The 25,785-nt window shown below is 37.2% G+C and overlaps 2 protein-coding genes across 2 annotated transcripts; both read right to left on the reverse strand.

Moving 5' to 3' along the window:
- Positions 1–1,477: 1,477 nt before the first annotated feature.
- On the reverse strand, positions 1,478–4,678 carry LOC143864421 (flotillin-like protein 4). The gene is made up of 2 exons (XM_077375361.1): positions 3,518–4,678; positions 1,478–2,106 (listed from the first exon to the last, which is right to left on the reverse strand). Exons 1-2 carry the CDS (start codon positions 4,451–4,453, stop codon positions 1,606–1,608), a joined length of 1,437 nt encoding a protein of 478 aa, XP_077231476.1. The 5' UTR covers positions 4,454–4,678; the 3' UTR covers positions 1,478–1,605.
- An 8,587-nt stretch (positions 4,679–13,265) lies between these two features.
- On the reverse strand, positions 13,266–25,213 carry LOC143864381 (uncharacterized). Its single transcript, XM_077375311.1, has 9 exons — positions 25,195–25,213; positions 20,334–20,413; positions 20,194–20,268; positions 18,463–18,543; positions 14,973–15,042; positions 14,785–14,880; positions 13,799–13,851; positions 13,611–13,691; positions 13,266–13,337 (listed from the first exon to the last, which is right to left on the reverse strand). Exons 1-9 carry the CDS (start codon positions 25,211–25,213, stop codon positions 13,266–13,268), a joined length of 627 nt encoding a protein of 208 aa, XP_077231426.1.
- Positions 25,214–25,785: the final 572 nt, after the last annotated feature.

Genomic DNA, 25,785 nt, shown 5'->3' on the forward strand with positions numbered 1-25,785 from the left:
GGGATTCTCTAGGAAATTTCATGGATGGTCAGGCTTACTTTTAAGCAGATTTTGTCTTATTCATTTAATTCAACTGAGGTGATTGTTCTCTCTTGCTAAAGTGATCCATGATAGGGGTGGACATGGTTCGGGTCCAACCTGAGGAACCGAACTGAACTAGCGACTTTGGTTCGGTTTGATTCTATTCCAAATGTAAGTGGTTCAGTTCTGGTTCAGTTGTTTGGGATCCTGGAACTGAGAACCGAGAGTGATGACATCCCCCCAACGGATAAAATCACCCCCCTCCCCATAACGGTTCCGTGAGAATGGTTTACTACTACTTAAGGATAAATTCACCCCCCTTTAATGTTTTTCTTTGCCTTTTAAATTTTAATCTTAACGTTTTTGGTTGCCTTTTAAACTTAACACTAGAAAGTAGAAACCCTAGTTTTCTTGACTCTTGCCTTGCAGTTGCGACTCTCGCTGTTTCCACTCTCGCTCGAAATCCTCTCGGCTCTCGTCGTCTCCAACCTCCGGTATTCTCTCTCTCTCTCTCTCTCTCTCTCTCTCTCTCTCTCTCTCTCTCTCTCTCTCTCTCTCTCTCTCTCCAATGTTGAGCATCAGTATAGAGCATGCATTAAACTTTGATGGGCCAATCTTCAGCTTTATTTCTATAGTATGATAACTGAGCCCATGCATTCCATTAATTCATCCAATAAATGGGAAAAAATTTATAATATAAAGGTTGGGTAAACCCATAACTGAACCAATTAAGTTCGGTTCTGGTTCGCTTCGGTTCCAAAGATAAGTGGTTCGGTTCTAGTTCCAAATTCTAGGAACCGATTGCAATCGGTTTGGTTCTAGCTATACCCCAGAACCGAACCGAACCATGTCCACCGATTCCATCATATGGCTTTCCATGAAATTGCCTAGCAAATCCCTCCAAAGTAATAAGATATTAATTTTTGTCTTATTCATATAATTCATCTCTTTCTTTTACACTTTCCTTATTAGTTGTGGACAAGGTTTTAAATTTCAATTTCGGGGTAATTTCGGTCCTCACCGAAACCGAAATTTTAGCCTAAATCCTGAAATTCCGACTGAAATTAGGTAGAGGCGCTCGAAATGTCGTTTTCTTGGGCCAAAATTTCGCCCGAAATTACCTAAATTTACGTAATTTCGGCTGAAATTTTGTAAAGGAATAAAAAAGTAATATTTTATCAAGAAGTTCACTGAAGAACACACCTCTTTTCCATGAAATGATTTTTCAAAAATTGAATAGTTTACTTGTATTTTAGGAAAATTGCAAACCTACTATAGACCCTAGAATTCTTTGCCATGTAATATTATTTTTGCCGTAGAAACTTTATCCCCATAAATCCAAACACCCTCTTAAAAAATTTCACACTCTATAGTGTCCCTATGTTAAAGATGTATATTTCTTGTGGCTAAGATCAATCCAACTGGGCTGATTGACACAATTTTCTTCAAAACTTAATAAGCGTAAAAAGAGTTACATTGTTAAAAATACATAATTAATTAAAAACAAAAGCATCACACAAAATAAAATAAAATACGATAATTACACCTATTTTCAACACACACGAACCTATTTATAATTTCATGTTAATTAGCTGATGAATTTTCGAGCGTCCCCATCCATGTCGGAGGCAGCATCCCCGTCTGCTCGTGCAAGGTCTTAAATAATGGCGGTAACATCTTATACACACCCGCGACCTCCTTCATGCCACCACTCGCAACCTCACCACCATTGCCATTAGTCCAAACACTAATCTTTGGTTGTAATCCTTGTATTGCCCCAGCATTGATCTTCGCGATCTCTTGAAATAATCCCCCATTGATCATCATGTAATCCCTCAAATTGGCATAATTTCCATCCAAGGCCTTGAGCAATGTGCTAACATAGACGCCTTGTGCCTGCGCGAGTGCCACTACTCCCTCTGCCTCCTTTTGCTTTGCGTAAAGTTCCCCTAAAGCCGCTTGCTGACGAGCGAAGAGAGCTGCCTCTGCGGCCACTCGGCGGGCTTCGGCCTCCTTCTCCCTCTGATAGAGCTCTGCCTCTGCAGCCTTTTGCTTCTTGTAGAGCTCCCAATTTGCCTCTTGCACCTGGTTTTGAAAATAATTTCAAATAATAAGGGAATTTTTGGAGACCCAAAAAAAAGGTCATGTTTTCAAATAAAATTGTTTTAAGCTAATGATATTTACAAAAAGAAGATTAAGCCTCCTTGGACGGCATTATCTATAGCATCTATCTATATTAGGATTTGCTAGCGTCCATTGCAAAAGGGTTTCGCAGATGGGCTGTTGCATGTGAGAGAAGCCACATAGGCTCACTTTTCAGCTGATTTTGTCTTCCTTCATGATGTGGCTGCTCTCACATGCAACAACCCATCCACGAAATGCCCTCTGCAATGGCCGCTAGCAGATCCCTATTTTAATCCTATACATAAAGCAAAGGGAAATGATATCAGCACAACCATATTTTGATATTTTCACAAACCATCTTGTCTTTTAGTATTTAAAGAGCTGTCAAAAGGTAATTACATTTCCCACAATTAAAGAAGAAAAGGCAGCTGGGTTTGCGCATCTATCAAAATATGGTAGTGCTGATAACATTTTCCAAAGCAAAGGTCTCCTGCTTTTCAGATGACAATTAAAACAGATGAATGCTAAATAGAAGATTGGTAAACTGACCCAATTTGCCCCTTGCACCTGATTTTTGAAAATAATTTTAAAGATTAAGGGATTATTTGTATACCAACAAAAAGAACCTTATTTTCAAATAAAATTATGTTAAGCTAATGAAATTTACAAACTGATTAAGATTAAGGCCTCCTTGGAGGTCATTATCTGTATTATCTAACTATACTTCTATACCATACATAAAGCAAAGCTCTCTTACCTTTTATAAAACCTTGTCATAATTAAAGGCTTATTAGAACATTATGGAGGAGCATGAACTCGATATTGAAACAAACATTTCTGTAACAAGTTGAAACAAAAATGTCTCTAAAAGAGTGTGATATATTTCTAAACAACTAATAGTTATCTTTCTATCCACCAAATAATTATTATTGTAAGGGATTTGCTAGGGACTTTATTAGAAAGGCATTTCTCGTCTGGCTGTTGCATTAGAGAGTGGCCACCTCAGATAAAATAAATGAATAAGACAAACTTTGTTGAAAAGTAAGCCTCCGTGGCTGCTCTCTCATGCAACAGCCAGCTGTGAAATGCCGTTCTGTGAAAGTCCCTAGCAAACCTCTTACTGTAAACAAGCAATCTTTGCAAACATATAGTTGAAAGTCTAAGTAAAATATTCATTTGAAGGGGTCTCACAGCATTGGAATAAACCAATCCACAGTTTCAAGATATCTTACGAGGCGTACATAAGTTATATGACTTTATGGTCAGTGGAACAACCTCTACTTTTTCGTAGGGAGCAAATAAATGTTTTTCATACTATTTACCCCCATTAGGACTCCAATGATAAAATTAAAAATAAAAAAATCATACATACCCTGGTTTCATATTCAACACTAGCCTTGCTAAGTAAATCAGCCTTGAGCTTCTCTGTCCGAGTTAAAGCATTCCTGCTCTCCACCTCCCTCTGCAACTCAGCCTCTCTAATCGCCACCGCCTTCGCCGCCTCAACCTCCGCCATCTGAGCCTGCTGGGCCCACGAAGCCTTCTTCGTCGCCAATTCAGCATTTGCCTTTGCCACATCAGCCTCCCTCTCATTCTCAAAGATCTTCACCTCAGCTATCACCTTAATCTCCTCCTTCTTCCCCTCCCCTTGCCTTTTCGTCGAAAAAATCTTCGTCTCCGCATCGATCTTCGCCGCATTTTGCGTGGTCTGCCCCTCCCTAAGCTTAGACCCAATCTCCCCTTTCATCCTGGCCTCAGCCACATCCACCTTAGCTTGGTTTGCAGCCTCCATTTGGGTCTTTTGACCCAAGTATGAAAAGTACTCATGGCCTTGAACATCCACAAGTTGCTTAACATTCGCGTTATAAATTAACAACCCAAATTGGTTCAATTCAAGCTGAACTTTCTCAAACACTTCTTGTTTAAAATCTTTTGTTCCTTTGAAGATTTCCTCCATGGTCATAGATGCGGCGAGGACGCGGGTCTCTCCTTCGATTACGCCTTGAACTAGCTCTTTGACGTGGTGGGAGAGCTTGTCGTGGGACGACATGAGTTTGGCGTATTTGAGGAGGCTATCGTAGTCATCGACTCGTGGGCCGATGGTGAAGACGGCGGGGAGGAGGAAGGGGAGCTTCTCAGCGCTCATCGCTTGGACTTCGAACGTGTAGTTTACGGGGGAGATGTCAAAGACGGTGTAGGATTGGCCGGGGAGGATATATGCTTTCTTGGCTAGTTTTATGTCCTTAACTTTGTAGCCAGTGATTACTAAGTACTCAGTTGCCTTGGCAACTTTATACCACCACACCATGGTTAGAAAATGAGAGAGAAAATGAGAGAGAGAGAGAGAGAGAGAGAGAGAGAGAGAGAGAGAGAGAGAGAGAGAGAGAGAGAGAGATGTGGAGAAGGAGAGGAGGAGAGAGATGTGAAGAAGGAGAAGAGGAGGTGGGGGGATTATAAAGGAGGGAAGAAGGGGGTTTGGTAGAAGGAGAGAGGAGAATGCTTATGCAGAGGTTGTTGTTGTTGTTGTGTAGTGGGCAAATTGAATGGGAAACAATATTTTTTTAAGGGAGTTGCTCCATTCAGGAGGTGGCTGGTGTAACATGAGACAGACCAGCTGCGAAATGCCTCTTGCCATGGACCCTAGCAAATCCCTTTCTTTAATATACTTAAGCACAATCTGTTAAAGGCTCTGTGGCTTTCAAAAGCTGTTAATTGTCCATTTCAAAGCAAGATATGTACACGACCATGTTTTGATATTTGCACTAACTCATCTTGTCATTCATTAGCTGTCAAAGCTGATTACAGTTCCCAAAAAACTTTCACAAAGCCAATTAAAAAAGAAAAGGCAAGCTGGGTTTGTGCAGTTATTAAAAAATGGTTGTGCTGATATCATTTTCCAACAAAAAAAAAGGTGGAAAATGCATAATTTTCAAGAGAACAGATATTATTTCTGCATATATTGTTTCTTGGGATTTGCTAGGGACCATTGCACGAGGCATTTTGCGGCCGCCTGTTGCATGAGAGAGAACCACATAGGCTCACTTTTCAACATATTTTGTCTTAATCATTTCATTCATCTGAGGTGGCTCACCCACAAAATGCCTTGTGGGATTATCCGTAGCAAATCCCTTTTTTTAATTTACTTAAAGCTCAGTCTGATACAGGCCCTGTGGCTTTCAGTTTCAAAAGCTGTTAATTGTCAATTTAGGAAAAGTCAAAACAAAAAAGGTTAAAAATGCATAATTTTAAAAGGTGGTCCAAATTCTAGGAAAGGGGTGGGTACTATTTCTATTATGTAAGAATCCCTCACTTTTACAATAAGAGAGAATAAAGAATCCTATTTCTGATAACATTGGCTCAGCTTCAGGAACCCTATTTTCCATTTAGGGATTTGCTAGGAAATTTCGTGGAAGGTCAGCTTAATTTTCAACAGATTGTGTCTTAGTCATTTAATTCAACTGAGGTTGTTGTTCTCTCTAGCAAAAGTGAGCCATGAAGTGGCTTTCCACGAACTTGCCTAGCAAATTCCTTGGGAGTAATATGATGTTAGTTTTCGTCGTATTGAAAGAGATTTTATATGGTGTAAGGGCTTACAACAATGCGGTAGGGGTACCGCCCTTGATATTTGATTCAACAGCAGCTCACTTTTTGAGGAGCTGCTGTTGGATCAGATATCAAGGATAGTAATTCCACCGTACAAAGGCCTTATTGTTGTAAGCCCTTACACCATATAATTTTTCTTGATTTAATTCATCTCTTTATTTTACACTCTAAGGAATCTTTGACGCATATGGTTGGATTGTGTGTTGGAATAAGCATCTACTCTGATTCTGCCCGATTCTGAGGTTTGGTTAAAAAAAAAACAAAATGAACAGAATTAGAGGTGAAAATGACAAATGAAAAGATCTTAGGTTGGAATGAATTTTTTATTAGAATTTTTTGAATTAACCTTTTCCATTCTATTCATAAGGGAGTCACAATAGAAATTGGAATAGGATGCCGATTCTAATTCTTAATTTCTACGATACAAATGCCTGTCAAAATAGAGATGGTGACATTATCAAATCAGAAGATATTATCTCCCTCATTAGATAAGGTTAGATAAGGATAATTAAGACTAAGGGGTTTTGGAGTTTAGGAAAGGTATCAATTATGAGCTCCTTCCAAGGTTAATCACAATGCCCAATTGGTGGACCCTACAACATAATTGTCTAATGGGTGACCTTCATGTTTTCATATTATTCTTCTCTTAATACTCTTGTGGAAATAAGAATCTTAACAAGCTATGTTGAAGCTAACCAAATCCATTGGGTCAAACAAGAATGAAATGAGTGGGGGTATTAAGAAAGAGTCAAGGGCTATTTTTTTAATTTCACAGCCAATAGTTTTGATCAAGGTTTTAAATTTTCAGCCAAGACCGAAACCGAAATGTCCAAAATCCAAACTTGGCGAAATGTACCAAATTTCGGAAAATTTCAGTAATTTCGCCAAAATTTGCCTAAATTTCAGATAAAATATTAATATTTTAATCCTTTAACAAATTTCAGACGAAATTTCAGCAATTTCGGCCAAAAAAACCGACATTTCGAGGCCCTATACCGAATTTCGGCTGAAATTTTGGTTTCAGTGAGGACCGAAATTAACCCGAAACTGAAATTACATGGGGTGTATCTATCAAACAAGCACTTGTGAGTATAAAATAAAGAGAAGAGGTGGAAATGGCCAAATGAAGGAGTGGCAACAGCAGGTTCATGAATTCAAGGTAGTTGGTCAAAGTCAAGATATCATTTGTCAACTGCCATATTAAGAAAGGGAGCTGATATTTCCGCTCCCCTTTTAGACTAATCCGCTCCAAGTTTCTTTTTCACCCTAGCAAATGACAAGAACACCCTTGTGGCATGTTCTGTTATCTTCACATGCCAAATTTGCCCTGATTGCTTTAAGCATATGGTCAAAGTCATAAGCCACAAAAACGTATTGAGGGCAGTGCATATCAAACGGTTAGGATGCCTATTGAGGGAAGTGCTTTAAGCAGGTACCTGTTTTCCAATATGAACTATCTTCGGTGGGACCAGCAAATGAACGGTTTAGATTAACCAAATACCTATTGAGGGAAGTGCTTATCATGTAAAATCTCGGGTATAAAAGCGTTGCTTTGGCAAAAACCCTAATTTCATTGTTTTGGGGATTGAGGAGTTGCAGCAAAAATGGTATTCATCTAAAACTGATTCTTCTTTTTTCATGGAAATTCCTATTTTTGCTTCACTGATTTCTTTAATCCGTCTCTTCCTCATTTTTTTCTCCTTCTCGATGTGTGTTTATTTATATGTATTTCTTTTTAATATTTATTTATATGTATTTCTGACCATGAAAGCTTGTAGAGATAACTTATACTGAGAATGATTATATATTGTGATTTTATTTTGATGGGCCATGGCTTTCATGAGCAGAGCACATAAACTACCATGTTTGTCCTTCGCCCTCTCTATCTCGCCATGTTCGTCCTTCTGATTTTCTAATTTGGTCTAACAAAAATGGAGCAAAGTTTTTCAACGGAAGGAATTTCGGAGCTCACCGAGATCATCGAGCTCGTTAGCACTAATAGCTTAGAACAAATTGCAGAAGTCTATCATCCATCTAATCCTTCAGATGTAGATGATGGAGAGGTGGAGATAAACAATCAAGCAAACAATGTTGAGTCTAACATATTGTTTACCTTATCAACAAAAACTTTCTCAAATCGCGAAGAACTTATTGCTAATATTCGCGACATGGTCTTACTTCAAGGATATGCAACATGTATTAGAAAATCTAAAGGAGATCGTTATGTCATTATTGGTTGTGATAGAGGAGGGAAGTATCGGCGTAGAAAACCGGTATCTCAAGGGAAAATAATGGGTGGAGGGAAAAGAACAACGGCATCTCGGCTTATTAATTGTCCTTTTGAAATTTGGGGAAAGAGGCGAGTTGATGGAATTTGGTGGGTGGTGCTTAAAAATATTTCGCATAATCATGTATCTTCAAGTGATATGTCAGGACATCCCTCTTGTCGCCGGTTTTCTAAAGAAGAGATTGAGCAAATCAAAGAGATGACAATAGCCAGTATTCCACCACGACAAATACTTACTTCACTTCGGCAAAGTAATCAAAATCTTCAAGCAATTGCTAGAACTTTGTATAATGCAAAGGCGAAAATACGAAATGAGAGCTTATTGGGTCGTACACCTATTCAAGCTTTATTTGAAGATATTGGTCAAGGTGGTTTCATATATGATTTTAAGCATGATAAGAGTGGTCATTTGACTCATTTGTTCTTTGCACATCCGTTATCGGTTGCTTTGACAAATAGCTATTCTTATGTCTTTTTGATGGATTGTACGTATAAGACAAATAGATATAAAATGCCATTACTTGATATAGTTGGTGTAACGAGTTTCAATACTTCATTTTATTCTTGTTTTGCTTTCCTGCAAAGAGAGGAGGAAGAGGACTATGTGTGGGCATTGGAGAGATTTGGAAAAAATTTGGGTGTTGATGGTCATCCTTTGGTGATTGTGTCTGACAGAGAGTTAGCTCTGATAAATGCCATTCAAGTTGTTTTTCCAAGGACTACACATCTTTTATGTGTATGGCATATTGAAAAGAATGTTCTTTCAAAATGTAAGTCTCAATTTGAAGAAAAAGAAGAGTGGGACATGTTTTTATCAACTTGGACATATTTGATAAAGTCTCCAGATGAATCAACATTTGATACGGCTTGGAAGCTTCTTGAAATCCAATACAAAGAAAAGGTATTCATTCTCAACCAAGGTTGCCAAAGCGGGAATCGAAAGCAGGATTCGAAAGCGGGAATCGAAGGCTCCTGGGATGGTGGGAAGCGGGAATCGTGGGTTTGCCAGAGAGTCGACGGGGATTCGCCGGGGATTCGTCGGGGATTCGTCGGGGAATCGTCGGGGATTCGCCGGGGAATCGCTGAGAGTCGTGGGGAGTTGGGATTCGCTGGGGATTCGCAGGGAATCGCCTGGGAATCGGGGTTCCTATAAAGTGGGAATCGGGGTTTCCCAAAATTGGGAATCGGGGTTCCCAAAATTGGGAATCGGGGATTCGAATCGAATCACGATTCGGATTCGCGATTCGGGGATTCGCGAATCCCCAACTCTGGGTACGAATCCTGCTTCCTTGTTCTCAACTATCCTAGAAATACTTGGCTTCCTTTCAAAGAGAAATTTGTATATGCATGGACCGAGAAATATATGCATTTTGGAAATCATGTGACATCAAGGGCAGAAGGTGCACATGCAATGCTCAAGAAATATCTTCAAGTTTCGACTGGCGACTTTCGTGGGGTCAAAGGAAAAATTTGTCTTGCAATAGAAAATCAATTTCAAGAATTCAAAGCAAGACTTTGTAGTGAAAAAGTTCGCATTCCACATAAATTTCATATTCCATTATTTAAAGAACTTGTTACTCATGTTTCCATACATGCACTTGGAGAGATTTTTAAGCAATATGAGCTGGTCACATCTGCCACACAAGTGGCTACATGCAGAGGTCATTTTTCAAATACAATGGGTCTTCGTTGTGCACACAAAATTAAGGTTAAGAAAGATGGAACATTGGAACTTGATGACATACACCAACAGTGGAGAATTGACATAAGATCATTTACTAACATTGATGGTGCACTGGATAGTGAAGGTGTACAGATAGATTGTCTACTAAAGGAGTTTCATGAAAAATACCAACAAATGCCTCTAGTCCAAAAGGAAGATGCCCGAATCCAAATTGCTCAACTTGTTGATGTTCCATTTCCCTTCATTCATGAACCTAATGTCCATCCTCACAAAGGGCATCCAATGGGTTCACAGAAAAGAAAAGACGATAGTTCTACAAGACGTGATCCTTCCGCATTTGAGATTGTTGAAAGGAACCGAAAATGTGGTGTATGCAAAAGCGTTGGACATAACAGTCGCACTTGCCAGTATAAAGTCTCTGCATTGTCTTCAAATAAGTGTGCACAGAATTTGGTATCCTCATTGTCTTCAAGTAGCTCATATTTCCAATCCAAAAAAAAAAGTAGTCTCAAATTTTATCTGTTATTGCAGGTATGGAACATACATAGTCCTTGTTCATTTATAAGAGTGAGTAAAGGCATAACTTTTGTGGCAGGTTAGAATAATTATTTAGTTTTTCAATCTTGCATTTGAATGAAATGAAGCAACCATCCCCAATTCATTTTTTGATTGCCCCATAATATGTAACTATTGGTCATGCTTGTAGGCTAAAGATTGATAAGAAGTTGGGATGGGCTGCTAGTTGAGATCTAAGAGTTGTTCTTTTAAGATTAGTTTCGTCCCTTGGATTTTTTTTGTCTTTTACTGGAAATAAATAAACATATTATTTTTGTTGATGCATGAAAATATATTTGGCATGTACTAAAAGAAATAATGATCTCTTTTAGATTTTCTAATAGGATGCCACACCAAAAACGGGTTGATGCAGTCATTGCTAAGATAACAAGGGCAAATTTGGCATCAGCGTGTTTTTGTGGCTTTTGACGTTGACCATCTGCTTAAAGCAATCAGGGGCAAATTTGGCATGTGAAGATAACAGAACATGCCACAAGGGTGTTCTTGTCATTTGCTAGGGTGAAAAAGTAACTTGGAGCGTGTTTTTGTGGCTTTTGACGTTGACCATCTGCTTAAAGCAATCAGGGGCAAATTTGGCATGTGAAGATAACAGAACATGCCACAAGGGTGTTCTTGTCATTTGCTAGGGTGAAAAAGTAACTTGGAGCGGATTAGTCTAAAAGGGGAGCGGAAATATCAGCTCCCTTAAGAAATAGTCAAGGGGATTTTCATAATTTCACACCCTCTTCCAGCTCGTGGCTAATGTAAAAACTAATTAAACAAGTTTAAAATGAAGAAATTGGGGGTATCCATCAAACAAGCATTTGATCTTAAATTAAAGAGTAGGGGTGGAAATAACCAAATGAAGGGCGTGGCAATACCATTCCAGCTACCATAAAAACAAGGTACTTCATCAAAGTCAAGATAGGTTTCATTTGGAACCTGGAAGTGTGTAAATGGAAGTACGTATTGAAAATCCTTTTCTTTTTTTTTCTCCTTTCTTACTCAATGTGATTGTATATTGTCTCATGCAGTTGAATTTTATGAAAAATCTGTTTGCTAGAAGTTGCACAGAAGAATGTTAGGGCTTATGACTTTGATGGGTACCAAAGATATTTAAAGAACTAAATTTTATGATTAAAGGGAGAATGTTAGGCTTATGACTTTGATGGGTACCAAAGATATTTAAAGAACTAAATTTCTTACTCAATGTGATTGTATATTGTCTCATGCAGTTCAATTTTATGAAAAATCTGTTTGCTAGAAGAATGTTAGGGCTTATGACTTTGATCGGTACCAAAGATATTTAAAGAACTAAATTTTATGATTAAAGGGAGAAGAGTATTATACTAAGTAGACCAATCAGATAGCAAGCCACATTGAATTTTTCACATTAGGACTTAGTTTTGTTAACAATGGTTGTGTTCTTTAACCATTTTCAGCGGCGCTTCTGCGGTTTTTTCGGAGAATGAAAATTGCATTCGACAAAACGCACCCGTTCCACTATTTCGCCAACTTCTGATTCTAGAGCAACATTTGGCTTGGATTTGTTCCTGGATTTGATCTCATATTTATAACCTACAATAAGCATTCATCTAAAATATTAAGTAAAGAAACTAATATTTAAAGCACAAGCTTACCCTGGGCACTATCAATAATTTAAGGAGACTTTTGAAATGATTGACTGCTAAACAGAAGAAGACTTTCTTTTAGGTTCCACTTGGATGCACTTAATACACAAGTCGAAGGAAAGGAATAAAGATTCACTCTGCTTTTCTTTTCCTATTCATTTGAGAGAAAAGTTCAACAATACAAAAACGGCCTGCATTTGGAAATTTCGCGGGGACAACCGGACAAGGACTGCCATGTGAATAGTAAATGGCAACAAAATAATACTAATAGAAAGGGAAATGATATAAGATCAACCTTGTTTTGATAATTTCACAAATCATCTGGTCTTTTAGTATTTAAAGAGGGAAAATGATAATTGTGCCCCTTTTCATCACTTGGGATACCCGGCAGAAGTGTATCAATGACTACAGAGGGGCTGATGTACTTCACGTCAAAAGGATTCAATGGATTTGACTGGCCGCATTTATCATTTCCCTTAAAGGGTCGTCAGAAGATTATTACATTTCCTAAAAAGCTCTCACAAGCCAATTAAAGAAGAAAACACAGCTGGGTTTTTTGCAAATATCAAAATATGGTTGTGCTGATAACATTTCCCTTTCAAACGTCTCTTATTTTGTTTTTTCCACTTTTTGGTGCATCCACTATTGGGCACCACTTTTGCCTAGTTTATGCGGCTAGATCTCTTGATCCAAACGAAAACCATCAAACCATTAGGCCAACCAAATGCCATTGAGAACACCTTTATCGGATTACCCGGCCCTTGATTCATCTAGCCCCCTGTTGATTTTTTTTGTCATTTATCTTACATAATGGGATTTATGTTACAATGAACCACAATCAAGTGGTCGCGCCATGATGTTCTAGCCATAGCAACCATCCATTCGCATGCAACCTATGGATGGCTAGGATCACACGATCTTCACAACATGGCCAATCCAATGGGCCCACCAGATGGATACAGATCAATGATGTCACTAACAATAGTAGTGGAATGGGTGGAGCCCATATCCCAATTAGGCAGTTCTATACTTCTATTATGTAGCAAGGCTGAGTTTGTAAGATCAATCCTCCCAGCTGACTTACATACCAAAGAAGCAAACAACAGTAAATGAGAAAACTTTTTTTTTTTTTTGTGAAGTGGTAAATTCATAGAATCTAAATTCTAAACATTTTCCTGAAAATATCCAGAGTGGGCTGCAAGAAAGAGGACTTCAGGCACGCAGTTAGTGGTCTCAATGGGCCCAGTTTTCTGACTAATCGGTTCCACCTTTATCTTGTAATTGGATCCGTATTTGGGCTATTCATTGTTGGGCCAAATCGGTAATTACGATCCGGCCCATTTATACCCCTCCATAGCAGTTAGAGAACCTCCTGAATCAGTCTTTCAGTGAGTGCCTTCGGAAGTCCCATCACGCTATCAGCTGTTCCTACCTGCAGGACAACAGCCATTGAATTGCAAATAAACAACCAAATACATTCTGATAATAGCCCATTGGGCCTTCTAACAAAGCCCAATTGTTGCAGGCTTATAAAGCCAAGTTAATCCCCCACCTTACCATTTTGGCAAAACTATAAACCCAGGCACAACAAGAAGCCCAAGTGAGCAAGTTTGAAATTTACGTAAGGCCCAATTCCGCTGGCCTTTGAAAAGCCCATTGACATCCAAACAACCATATGGAGATGGAGGAGGTGAAGATAACTAACCAATGATTCAATCAAGGGTGACATCAACGGATGTTCGGATAATAAGCCACCTGCAACTTTAAGAACAGCACCTTCCTCAATCTGAACACAAAGAAGCAATCAAAACTAGGCAAGAAATAAACAGTGGCTATCAGTCATGGATAGAAGAAGAACCATATATAAGGAGCAGAAGGATGTTTTATAATTACCAGGTTCTCAATGACCTCATCTGGTATGGCATGGAAATAGATCTGCACAACATAAAGGATTCATCCAATGTCATATCTCTTCAAAACATAATACAATACACAAAAGGCCTCATTATGAGATATGATTGATCAACAACGACAAAAATTGTAAGTCGAGAAAAAATGGTAATTAGTAGAAGTAAATAAGATCTATGGTATTCGTGCTACAACTTATGGTACAAATCATGTGGTTCCTCCAGACCATGGAAAGTTTTTATGATTAAACTTGAATCTTAATTAAAAAATATATAAGGGATTTGCTAGGTAATTTTGTGGAAAGCTATTTGGCAGCAGACTTTGGCATGAGAGAACAGCCACCTCAGATGAATCATATGATTAAAAACAAAATCTGCTGAAAAGGGAACAAGTGTGTGGTTGTTCTCTCATGCAAAAGTCGGCCGCGAAATTGCCTAGCAAATCCCAAAATATGATGTCAAGGCTTTTGTGATCATAAATGGTCTAAGTTTGTCTTCTTTTTTTTCCGAGCAACAGTTTGTCTTATTGTATGAATTGAGGAATTGGAGGAAACATTCTAGACATCTTTAGTTATTATTTCACTATATAGAAGTTATATTGACGATTTCACTGACAACCATAACATTTTCCATGTAGTAAAGGGCATTAACAGAAATGATAATTCTTTCCTAATAAAATGACTTACCATTATTTTGTTTTTGGTTACAGAGTTCTAATGAAGCACAAGTGACACCTCTAGCATAATAGAGAAAAGAAATGAAAAAAAAATTAACTCTTTCACTAGAAAAAAATATTGACTCTGGGTGTACCCACAAACTTGCAATCTTCTGTACAACGATTTTTACTCTTAAATATATTAAAAAAAGGCTCCTACAAGCAGTTCAAAAGAAAACTGCAAACAACATTCAAAAATTCGCTAATCAGCTCGAAACTCGCCTGAATCAACTTAATGTAACCAACCAAATCCAAAGCCCAATCATTTATAAAATCACCAAGTTTTTTTTTACTCGAACAAAATTTGGTAACAAACACGGATCCCACTGTCACTGCATGCCCCACAGAATAGCCTGCAAACCAAGTCAGAGTTTCAATAAAGACATAGACCACCATACAGATATAAGCCTTCTTTAATGGAAGAGAGAAACCCCACTAAACAAACCTTTGATGAATTGGCGTGCTTCCTCCTCGTTCGATGGTTTTTCTCTGATTATCCCTTCATAGACCACCACCTTGAATTTAAAGAAATTCAGTGTTGAGATGTGTGAGTAAATAAGCTCAAGTCACCCCAAGAAAACATGAGGCTATAGCACAACTAGATGATTCGAATGGATTGTTGGTTCAAGTCACAAACATATCATTAGGAGGAATCTCAAGGATGAGGAGATCAATTCTCTTTTTGCTCTTCGTATGTGATTGAAAAGTATAGAAGAGTGTAGATCTGGTAAAGTAATGGTGTGCCCTTACAGTTAACCTGCTTTTTTCTGTTCTGTTTCCAATTTGGTTCACTGTCTTCTCTTTCATAACTCATAAGCATGGTGCTCTTTATCTATGCCTATGACAGAAGGGTCTACGTGGACTATGGTAGACAGTAGTTTAAATATTTGTGACATGCACAGAAGGAAGTCACTTAGGTCTTCAAATCTGTACTCTTTGTAGGCAAACAGAGGAAAATTCTTCAAATCTGTACTCCTTGTAGGCAAACAGAGGAAAATTGTGGACCGTTTTTCATCCAGTAGAAAGTAGCTGCTTTAATTTGGGGACATCAAAGCCTTTGTCAATGAGTGGGCCTTTAAGAAGAAAAAATGTTGGGACTCTTTATGGGTGATTTACATTGCAAGTGGAAGGATATTTCTTGGAGTCATACCTCTATGGATAGAGTTATTGCTAAATGGAAGCCTTCTTCACCCGATGCCTAAAAGCTTGATTTTGATGGTAGTTCCTATGGCAACCTGGGACCCACCAGGGACTTGACTAGAGACATCTAGCCGCATTTTGACCATATGCCTCATAGTGCTAACAAACCGACGATATACTAGCTAGAGAGGGTGTGGATAGGGTGGATTTAGTCATTGGAACTATTGGCATGCTTTAGCTTGTTCCTTGATTTCCTCCCCTCTCTTAACTATGGGATCAACTTGTCCCTTCATATTCCTCTTTCTCCCTTGACGAATTTTCTTCATTTCTCAAACAACATTCGTGAATGGAATATAAATTGTTTAGGTGGTCACATGATATGCTCAAGAGACAATAAATACACAAACTAAGCCATACCATCTGACATGGGTGACTAAAACTTAGTGTTTTCAATTCGTAAGAATGCAACCTTGAGATTTTCTAAAGAAATGAGTTAAAAAGAGATAAAAGAAATGCAGAGGATCCAATACGCCCATCCAGTGCAAGAATAAAGGCATCCGCGTGGATAACATAAACTATAAAAACAATAAAAGGATCCAATGCGGGTCCTAGTATCATTGGAAAATATTGATCATAAAGTTTTGTCAAAATACAAAGCCTTCAATACATGTCAATGCCTTGGATACAAAACAATATGACAAGAGCACAGATAAAAGTGTGAAGGTACAACTCGATCTTTTTTCTTCTGAAATCTAGTACATGGATATGGGCATGCATGGGTATCTCATACGAGGACACGGCACAAGGTATATACACATAAAACTTTAAAACTGTTACTGCATTTAGCATCGAAAAAAGGAATCAACAATATAATAATTATAGCATCTATAAGATTTACATGCACAAAATTTAAATTGCAAATTTGCAACTCTAACAAACAAGAAGCATGATAGATAATTCGCCAAGAACAGCATAAATTCGAGGCATGGTAGTTAGTTCATAAAACAGAAGTAACCAGTAATGACGTACGCAATCCCAGTATCGGCACTCAATACATCCTCCTATACAAGTATCTAGATATCTAGGTCAGCAGATACATTTTTAAATTACAATTTATTGTATAATATTAACGTAAGTCAAAAAATAATTATGTAATGGGCATTATGAAATACATACATCCATACGTCAATCCATATACAATATTAATATGAGTTAAAAATAGTTATGTAATGGACATTATGAAATACATACATCCATACGTCAATCCATAAATATAAGGGATTTGCTAGGCAATTTCGCGGAAAGCCTTTTTGCGGCTCACCTTTGCAGGAGAGAACAGCCACACAGGATCACTTTTCAGCAGATTTTGTCTTATTTATCTGAGGTGGCTGTTCTCTCCTGCAAACGTAAGCCACGAAATTGCCTAGCAAATCCATAAATATAAACATATTTAACATATTTAAGGTGCATATGGATGGTGGATATATTGCAACAATATTGCAATAAATGAGCAAGTGTTGCAATACTAATGCAAAATGTGTTAGTATTTTAAATACTAAAAATGAAAGAAACATTTGCTTTTGAAAAAGATTCTTTTTTGCTTTTGGATTTCCCACCCAAAATTTGAAATTTTCAAATTGATTCTTTCTCTTGTACTTTTCCCACTAAAAACCTTTGGAGTGTGCTCTCTTATTTCTCAAAAGTTTAGTTCAAGATGGGAAGTTGAGAAAAATTCTCCCATCCATATAAGAGGGAATGTTGAGCTAAGGCTTGAGCCTTTCAAGGGCATTCAATTTGTTTGCCTTGGGGATTTTACAAAGAGAACCAAAAACAAATAAACACACACACGCGCGCGGGGGTCGGGGCGTGTGCGTGTGGGTTGGGTTGGGCTTTGGGTTTTGGGTTTTTCCTAAACGAGATTATTATTTTTTAATCACCAAGAGTTGTGTTTATTTTAAACACCAAGAGTCATGTTTATTGTAAACATAATCGTATCTTTTCTATTTTATCCCAAAAGTCACGTCTATTTAATTCTTCCTAAATCTGACCGTTAGATACATCTTTAATAACGTTTAAAACATACGTTTAAAGGATGCGTTTAATGTTTTAACGTTGTGTCTTTACTGTTTTTAAAAGGTGTCTTCTACAGACACGTTTTTGCTATAAAAACAGAAGCACACCAACGTTTTTTTTTAAAAAAAAACACACATCTTCTCTGCTTTCTAGCACTCTGTTATCTATGATAATACAGTGCTTCTCTTTCTTTCTGTTGTTGACAGAACCGAGTTTCTCTCTATATTTCAGACTGTTCTGTTATTTTATTTCATCTCTGTTTTATTCCATTTTCTGGGCATTCGGAGTGTTCGTTGTTTGGTTCAGATTTATCTGATCGTGTACTTCAGATAGATAGCGACGGTGCGTCGGGCTGTTGTATCCTGGGGGTGATTGCGTTCGAATCTGTTGCACCGGAAGCTTTTCCGCAGAGGCGCAAAATCACCTTAAAGAGAGCGACCTAGTCCGTGCCTCAACTCGCCGCATCGAAAAGGTTATACTAATCATCTATTCTTTCTGTTTTTCACAGAAATCAGTAAACAGGTACGCCATATTATTTATATCAAGAGGAAAATTCTTCAACAAAATGTCCAGAATCCAAGAGCATTCCAAAACACATACATAAATTCCAAACAACGAAAAATGATGATCATGTTTTATTTGATTGTCACGTAAAATATGCACGTCCAACACTAATGCAAATATAGAATAGGAAATATCAACAAGAAGGGATTAATATATACTTGGTCAGCAGTAATTAGGACTGTTGGTTCATCATCCTTCTGGAAATCAATATGTTGGAGCTTCGACATGATGGCATCTGCCTGAAGAAATCTCCATTTAATTTAAGTAAGAAATTGGAAACCAAACCCCTCATAATGCAGTATTTAAGACAAACTACCAGTACTGAAAGGAAAAACTGAAACTGCAACCATTATTAGCAATGAAGACTAAGAAATAGACGTAAGAATGTTTCACCTAATATAGCCATAAGATAAATAAACATCTAAAAATCAAACTGGTAAGGAAATTGATGGAAAACAAGGGATTATGCCATCATACAAGATCCCTTCGCCAAAACTATCATCTTAATATTGCTTTCCATTAGTCTTATAATCAGTATAGAAACTATCTTTCAATTGTCTGAAAAAATACTAAATCTGACCTTTCAATCTTTTAATTCAACGGGCTTAATCAACAAAAACTATTGTCTGATATTATAAAAAGATGTTTGATTCAACCATCAACTCAGATGAGAAATATCTATTGATACAACGAGTATTTTATTGAAAGATTAAGCTATTACTGAACAAAGATGAATTGTAATATTAATTATAAAATAAATTATGAGAGCAATTCGGAAGCATTTTGAATTTGTTATTATATCAAACAAAATTCCATTGGTCTAATTAGGGACTCCCTGATGCATGAGAAAAACAAGTTGATGGCCAAGTCCAATTTGAATATTAGAAGCCCTTAAATATCACTTAAGTTGCAAAAGAACAGAATGAAAGCTCTTCAAATTGGAATGTGTGCAATGCAAGACTAAAAGAGCTTATTTATTTTTGGTTTAGAGTGATATGTTGACATTAATTATCTGTGTGAAAAGCAAGTATATTATGGCATAGAACTACATGCATTCAATTATGTTTATAAGTGCAGGCATTCAATTTTAAAATTTTACACCCATGTTGGTCAGAAACTGTTACGAACTTCTAAACACACTAGCTTAAGGACTTACAGGTCAAGCATACAAATCATTCTATAAGGACACAATATAGTGCTCATCTGCCTCAGGTGGTTTATGTTGCACCTGAAGCAAGCATGAATGAGGGTTGGCACTTAGCAGTTATTCAGTTATTCTGATTCAACAAACCCAAAAAAAATTCCTCTCTAACTTATCCATACGAAAAATCCCTATATTGGAAGTGTTTGTTTAGTGTTTTAAGTTTAGGACACAATAAATATTAGTTAAAGAAGAGGTAAACAAAGAGTTAATAATAAAATAAAAGAATGATAAAAGAGGAGATAAACACAATATTTGAAGTCTCTCTAAACAAACACTTCCCATATTACATTCATTGTATCCTATTGGTCTCTCTTTCTCGATGCATATAGGAAACTGAAGATACCTAGATTAGATTGATGAATGCACTGTTATTTGATTACCTCATGTTTGTTTGAGGCTTATAGTTATTTAATCCTAAGATTTATTAGTTTGTTAAATGAATACCATATTTATTTTATGGCAAATTATGATTAGTAATTAGTAATTTTATATGTAAATATGCATACAGGCGTGTCCCCGTTTCGAGATTTTTAGAGATTGTTGTGTCGGACAATCAATCAAGCTATAAGCTAAAGCATTGTGATCTAAGAACTCTCCGCTTACAAGACAGGTTTACCAAATCATTGCGAGATCTTGACAATCAATCAAGAAGTTTAACAAAATATGCAAATAAGAATAGGCTCACCTTTGCCTCAGCCAGAGTCATTACCAATTCTTCCGGGTTTTCCCTTCGAATACCTTTCTCATCTATGTCTGCAGCCTGAAGCATGAAATGAATTAACCTCCTAAAATAAGAAATAAAGGATCAAGTGCCTGCGAACAAACCATGATTGTGAACTCATATCCCATCTCAGCTAAAATTTGTTGACGAGGTGCTGATGATGATCCCAAGATTATCTGCATCGTCAAACATCACATCAAGAAGAAAGTATATTTTACGAGTAACATTCAGGAATTTGGTTGTTCACAAAATAATCTCAAAAAGGTAAAATTTACGATAATGCAAACCTATTTTGGTGATACTTGAGAGTCAACATCTTAAAGATGAGTTGAAGACAGGCGAATATTATATCTAGAAGTGAACCAAACAAAGTCACTAAACTTTCTCTATAAATTGTGTACGAACCCATTTTTTAGTGGCTTTTTCAAGAAAAATCTTACTCATAAGCCACTGTCAAATGGTTTTTTGAGTAGATCAAAATTATATTTTCTAAGTCTACAAACTTAGATTTGGCAGCAGAATAGTAGTTTTTTAACCCACAATATATCTAGGAACCTAGGCCGGCACCTTAAATTTTATTGAAATGATAAAAGAGTACAAAGAGGACATACCACCTTACTTCCATATCTACAAAACTAATACAAAAAAGCCTCCAGGTACAAATACTTGGAATGCCCAAGGAGTCACAAAAGTACATGAGGGCAGCACACCATCTTATCTTAAAAACCAACAAATAACCAAAAATCTTACTTGCTATGAATGCTAGGGATTCCCAAGAAGTCACATCTCAGTGCAGAACATCAGTTAGAACCAGTATTTTACAACCCAGATGCCTGCCAAAACTCAGCCTTGGTTTGACACGGTCGAGTCAAGGGAGTTAGACCCACTGAAAAGCAAGAAAAAACAGAAATTCCTAAAAATCAATTTTTTGGACCGGCAAGGGAATATGCATATCCAATAAAGGTTGTTGACCTTGAAGCACATCATGGGTTGGCTGACATGGCCCTACAGACATCCCATTCATAGGATAATGACTAATAATCAATGGGTTAGTTCTTAGTGCAACCTAAAAGCAGTCTCATGGATCAAGGGGCTAGGATCATCCAATCTAGGAAGAATCTATCGAAATGAGCCAGACTTGTTGTCCCCATTTGGATCAACAAGCCCGATCACATTGTCATGGCATAAATGAGAGTTTGCTCGTAAACCCCTCACGAATCTCCATATGCAGGGAGACAATTTCCACAGAAATGAGATTTTGCTCATAAACCCTCACGTCATCAATACTCAGCGAATGGATTCTATTTGCTTGTCTTGTAGTGCTGGGCCTGCTGGCACACACATATTTGCTTTCGACATTCAAATCACTTCAGAAAAATTGATATTTCTGGTTTCTTTTGTGTTGTGTTTAAGTTATTTTGAAGTTATTGACTTGTTTATGGAATTTAAAGTGTTGTGTTTAAGTTATTTTGAAGTTATTGACTTGTTTATGGAATTTAAAGTGTTGTGTTTAAGTTATTTTGAAGTTATTGACGTGTTTATGGAATTTAAAGTGTATCAAAGAGTTGAGTACATTGTGTTTTTTTTTTTTTTTTTTTTTTTTGCAGAAAAGAAGGATTTTTCATGGACATGTGCACAAGAAGTGGCGAGATGAATTGCATTTGTTATAGTTATAAATTCGAAGATTAAACTAAGGTGGAGTGAATCAAAAAACATGGTGTAAACTTTTATTGATACTAGGAGAATAAGTACTTCTACAATGGTCTAATAAAAATGATGTCTCACAACATAATTGTGACTTATTATTCAAAGAAAATTTATTCAGAAATAGCAGCTTCAATTTACCAAATGTATTCAAGGCGACAATGCGATGGGTACACCTAACTAGTGAGATCAACTAACTCTAAAAGATGGGTTGTTGGACAAATGTTCTTCGCATCCAGCAAATAGAGCCTGTTATCCTCACGACCACCACAAATCATCATCCCCTCTTTTACGCTCTGAAAGTTGTGATAAGAAGGATAAAATTAACACTACAAAAATTAACACTACAATTTACTTATTTTGTGAGGAAACTAATCAATATCATAGTAGAAGGAAAAGTAAGAAAATGAATCACAAAGAAAAACAACATTGAAGAGGGATGTTGATAGATCTATTTCCCAGGAGACATGCAAAATGATCCATATGGAAGCTAAACCTCACAAGAAATAGGAGAACAGGAAAGAGAAACATCATGCGTACTCGTCATATGTCTGTAGATCTGGAATAAATGATCCATTGTGATTGTGTGGAAGTATGAATAGCAGAGGCATGTGCAAATATACATGAAGACTCCTTAGGCGAAGGTTAGAGCCATCTATCAGGGTACAAAATGTTTGCACAAAGAATGGTTGGATAAGGTGATAGTGGAGGGAGATTCGAAGAACGTCATTCGGTGGCTTTGTGGATCGGTAGTCCCTCCATGGAGATTTGCCCATTTCTTTGACAAGATTTTAGATCGGGTGCATGGATCGTCTATTATATTCAAACACATTAGAGATCCGCCATCAATGTGGCAGACAAGCTTTTCGTATTGTAGATGTTTGATGCTAGGGATGGCGTTGGGAAGTTGGGGTTGGAGATGTTTGATTTCCTCCCCCCTTGATCTTGTCTTCTTTTCTTTTCGTATTGTATTTTTTCCTTACATTGTTGATTCTTGTTTCCTTTCACCTTCTTCATGAAATTTTGACCAAATTGTGAGTTTGAAATGAAAGATTCATGAAAGAGGAGAGAAGTGATTGAGAAATACATTGCTTCATGCAGAAATCCTTTATCTTACACCAAAGAGCCATTGATTTCACACCAATGAATTTGCAAAGAGTCACACACTCACACCCTGGAAGAAAGTAAGATTTTCACACGAAATTCTATATTCATTCCATCATCCTTAAAAAAATGTACACGGCTTTCTCTTTTAAGATATGGGAGGTTTAAGTAGTTGCATAACTACTTGGGACTCTTTTTTTTTTTTTTTTTTTTTTTTTAAAGAGAGAATAATGCATAGCAATGGCTGGTTTTGGTAGGAGACAACTACATGGGTAACTACCTAGGAATTCCTCCTTTGAAAGAGAGAATGGCACATGGCAATATGTGGTTTTAGTAGAACATAACTACTTGGATAACTACTTGGGACTCTCTTTAAAATAGAGAATGCCACATGACAAATGGTGGTTTTTGTAGGACATATCTAATTGTGACTCTCTTTAAAAGAGAGACTAACACATGTCAACCCATAATTGTCTTGAATCAAATCCATCTTTTTTGTCTTGGGAAATAGTTCGAATGATGAGGGACCATCAAAATCATTTCTTTTTTTATATATTTTGTTGTGTTTATTTATTTTGTAAGTTTGTAATCTTGTATTGAGACACTTATGGGGTGCCATCTTTCAGTCTCTTTTAAGGAGAGAGCTCCAAGTAGTTATGTCCTTCCATAACCACCCATTGCGATGTGTTAGTCTCATTTAAAGAGAGGGTCACCAATAGTTAGTTATATCCTACCAAAAACACCCATTTTCATATGTGAGTCTCTCTGTTAAATAGAGTCCCAAGTAGTTATGTAACTATTAAAACCTCACATCTCTTAAAAGAGAGACATATATATTTTTGAATGGATGATGAATGAATCCTTTGAAAGTAATTTTCTACAATAACTAGCGGTTGGAAGTGTGAAGCTTTATCAGGTGTGTGATGCCTTGTCTCTAGGTGTGAAACCTAGAACATACTAGAGTGATTTTGGTATATTTGTCTCATGATTCTTTGATTAAGTTATTTATTTCCTGCAATTTCTCTTCTATTTGTTGGATCCATTAATCAACCTTGCTTTTCTGGAACATCACTATCCTTCAACGGCGAGATAGGTATTCAACACCATAGTTATCAGAAACTTTCTTGTTGAATGGGAAGCTCACTTTGGAAGCAAAGTTTTTCTCGCTTCCCAAATTTAAAGGAAGCGCACTTCGCTCACGTTTCCAACGTGCTTCCTCTTAATCAAGAGTTTGCTTCCTAACTAGGATATTATTTTTTCTTAAAAGAGTCACTATGGTAACTTAAGGAGCATATTTAAGAAACACATATACAAAATTTAAAAACTCATCTTAAAAGTCAAATTAAACGTATACGAATATTTTTCTAAATACCTAACATTAAATCTATATGACTAAAACATATGAACCTATAAACCCTAAAACTTGTAATTCTAATTAGTCGCAGAGTTTTCTTTACTCTTATAATCATTACCCACATGAACCGAAACCTAATTTAATCCTACTCTTTTGTTACCCTTCTTGTTCGCTTTCATCGAGGCTTTTTTTAAGGCTTTCCTCTCTTCCCGTACCAGTCTTGAACCCTCATGGCAAAAAGTACTTATTGCTTTCATTGAGGCTTATTACATATTTCATGTTGACTTTCAATAATGTTTCCTCTCTGCATTTTTTTTAATGACATTCTCTGTACTTTCTTTAGAGATTTTCACTTCCTTCATTTTCTCTTTTCTAAACTCCATGCTTACCGGAACTCTCTTCCTACTCTGGCAACTATGTTCAAGACTAATGGGAAAAAAGGGTTTCTTGTGCTTTTCATTGTGAACATTAGAGGATGGATGATTGGTAGTTATAGCCGGTGGTGAGGCTCAAAAGAAAGAGTTCACTTGTTTTGGAACAATGATGATGCTCAAATGACAGTTATTCTTGGGCCCTTAGGTTCAGATCTGCTCCTGGCAAAACTGGGGTGAACTGGTGATGTGTTTTCTGGATTAGTAGAGGCCCTAATTCTAGCAATGACCCAAATGGATTGCGACCCTGCAGCTGTTCACACTTAGACTTCGAATCTACTCACAACGGAGATTGGTATAGGATTAAAATAGGGATCTGTAGCGTCCATTGCTGATATCATTTCCCTTTGCTTTATGTATAGGATTAAAATAGGGATCTGCTAGCGGCCATTGCAGAGGGCAGAGCTCTATCAGAGGGAGAAGGAGGCCGAAGCCAGGTGCAAGAGGCAAATTGGGAGCTCTACAGGAAGCAAAAGGCTGCAGAGGCAGAGCTCTATCAGAGGGAGAAGGAGGCCGAAGCCCGCCGAGTGGCCGCAGAGGCATGAAGGAGGTCGCGGGTGTGTATAAGATGTTACCGCCACTATTTAAGACCTTGCACGAGCAGACGGGGATGCTGCCTCCGACATGGATGGGGACGCTCGAAAATTCATCAGCTAAATAAAATGAAATTATAAATAGGTTCATGTGTGTTGAAAATAGGTGTAATTATCGTATTTTATTTTATTTTGTGTGATGCTTTTGTTTTTAATTAATTATGTATTTTTAACAATGTAACTCTTTTTACGCTTATTAAGTTTTGAAGAAAATTGTGTCAATCAGCCCAGTTGGATTGATCTTAGCCACAAGCCACAAGAAATATACATCTTTAACATAGGGACACTATAGAGTGTGAAATTTTTTAAGAGGGTGTTTGGATTTATGGGGATAAAGTTTCTACGGCAAAAATAATATTACATGGCAAAC

The sequence above is a fragment of the Tasmannia lanceolata genome, unplaced genomic scaffold, assembly GCF_043159265.1.
Source record: "Tasmannia lanceolata isolate RefF3 unplaced genomic scaffold, GAP_Taslan_0.1 ptg000048l, whole genome shotgun sequence".
NCBI classification, from domain to species: domain Eukaryota; kingdom Viridiplantae; phylum Streptophyta; class Magnoliopsida; order Canellales; family Winteraceae; genus Tasmannia; species Tasmannia lanceolata.

Bases quoted from the DNA above. Each gene is read 5' to 3' on its own strand.
- LOC143864421 (XM_077375361.1), bottom strand. From the start codon at position 4,453: ATGGTGTGGTGGTATAAAGTTGCCAAGGCAACTGAGTACTTAGTAATC. The intron at 2,107-3,517 runs GTATGTATGATT...TTTCAAAACCAG, and splicing joins GTGTTGAATATGAAACCAGG to GTGCAAGAGGCAAATTGGGA.
- LOC143864381 (XM_077375311.1), bottom strand. The intron at 14,881-14,972 runs GTTTGTTTAGTG...CTTGGTTTGCAG, and splicing joins AGCACGCCAATTCATCAAAG to GCTATTCTGTGGGGCATGCA. The intron at 13,852-14,784 runs CTTTGGATTTGG...GATGAATCCTTT, and splicing joins TGATTTTATAAATGATTGGG to ATGTTGTGCAGATCTATTTC.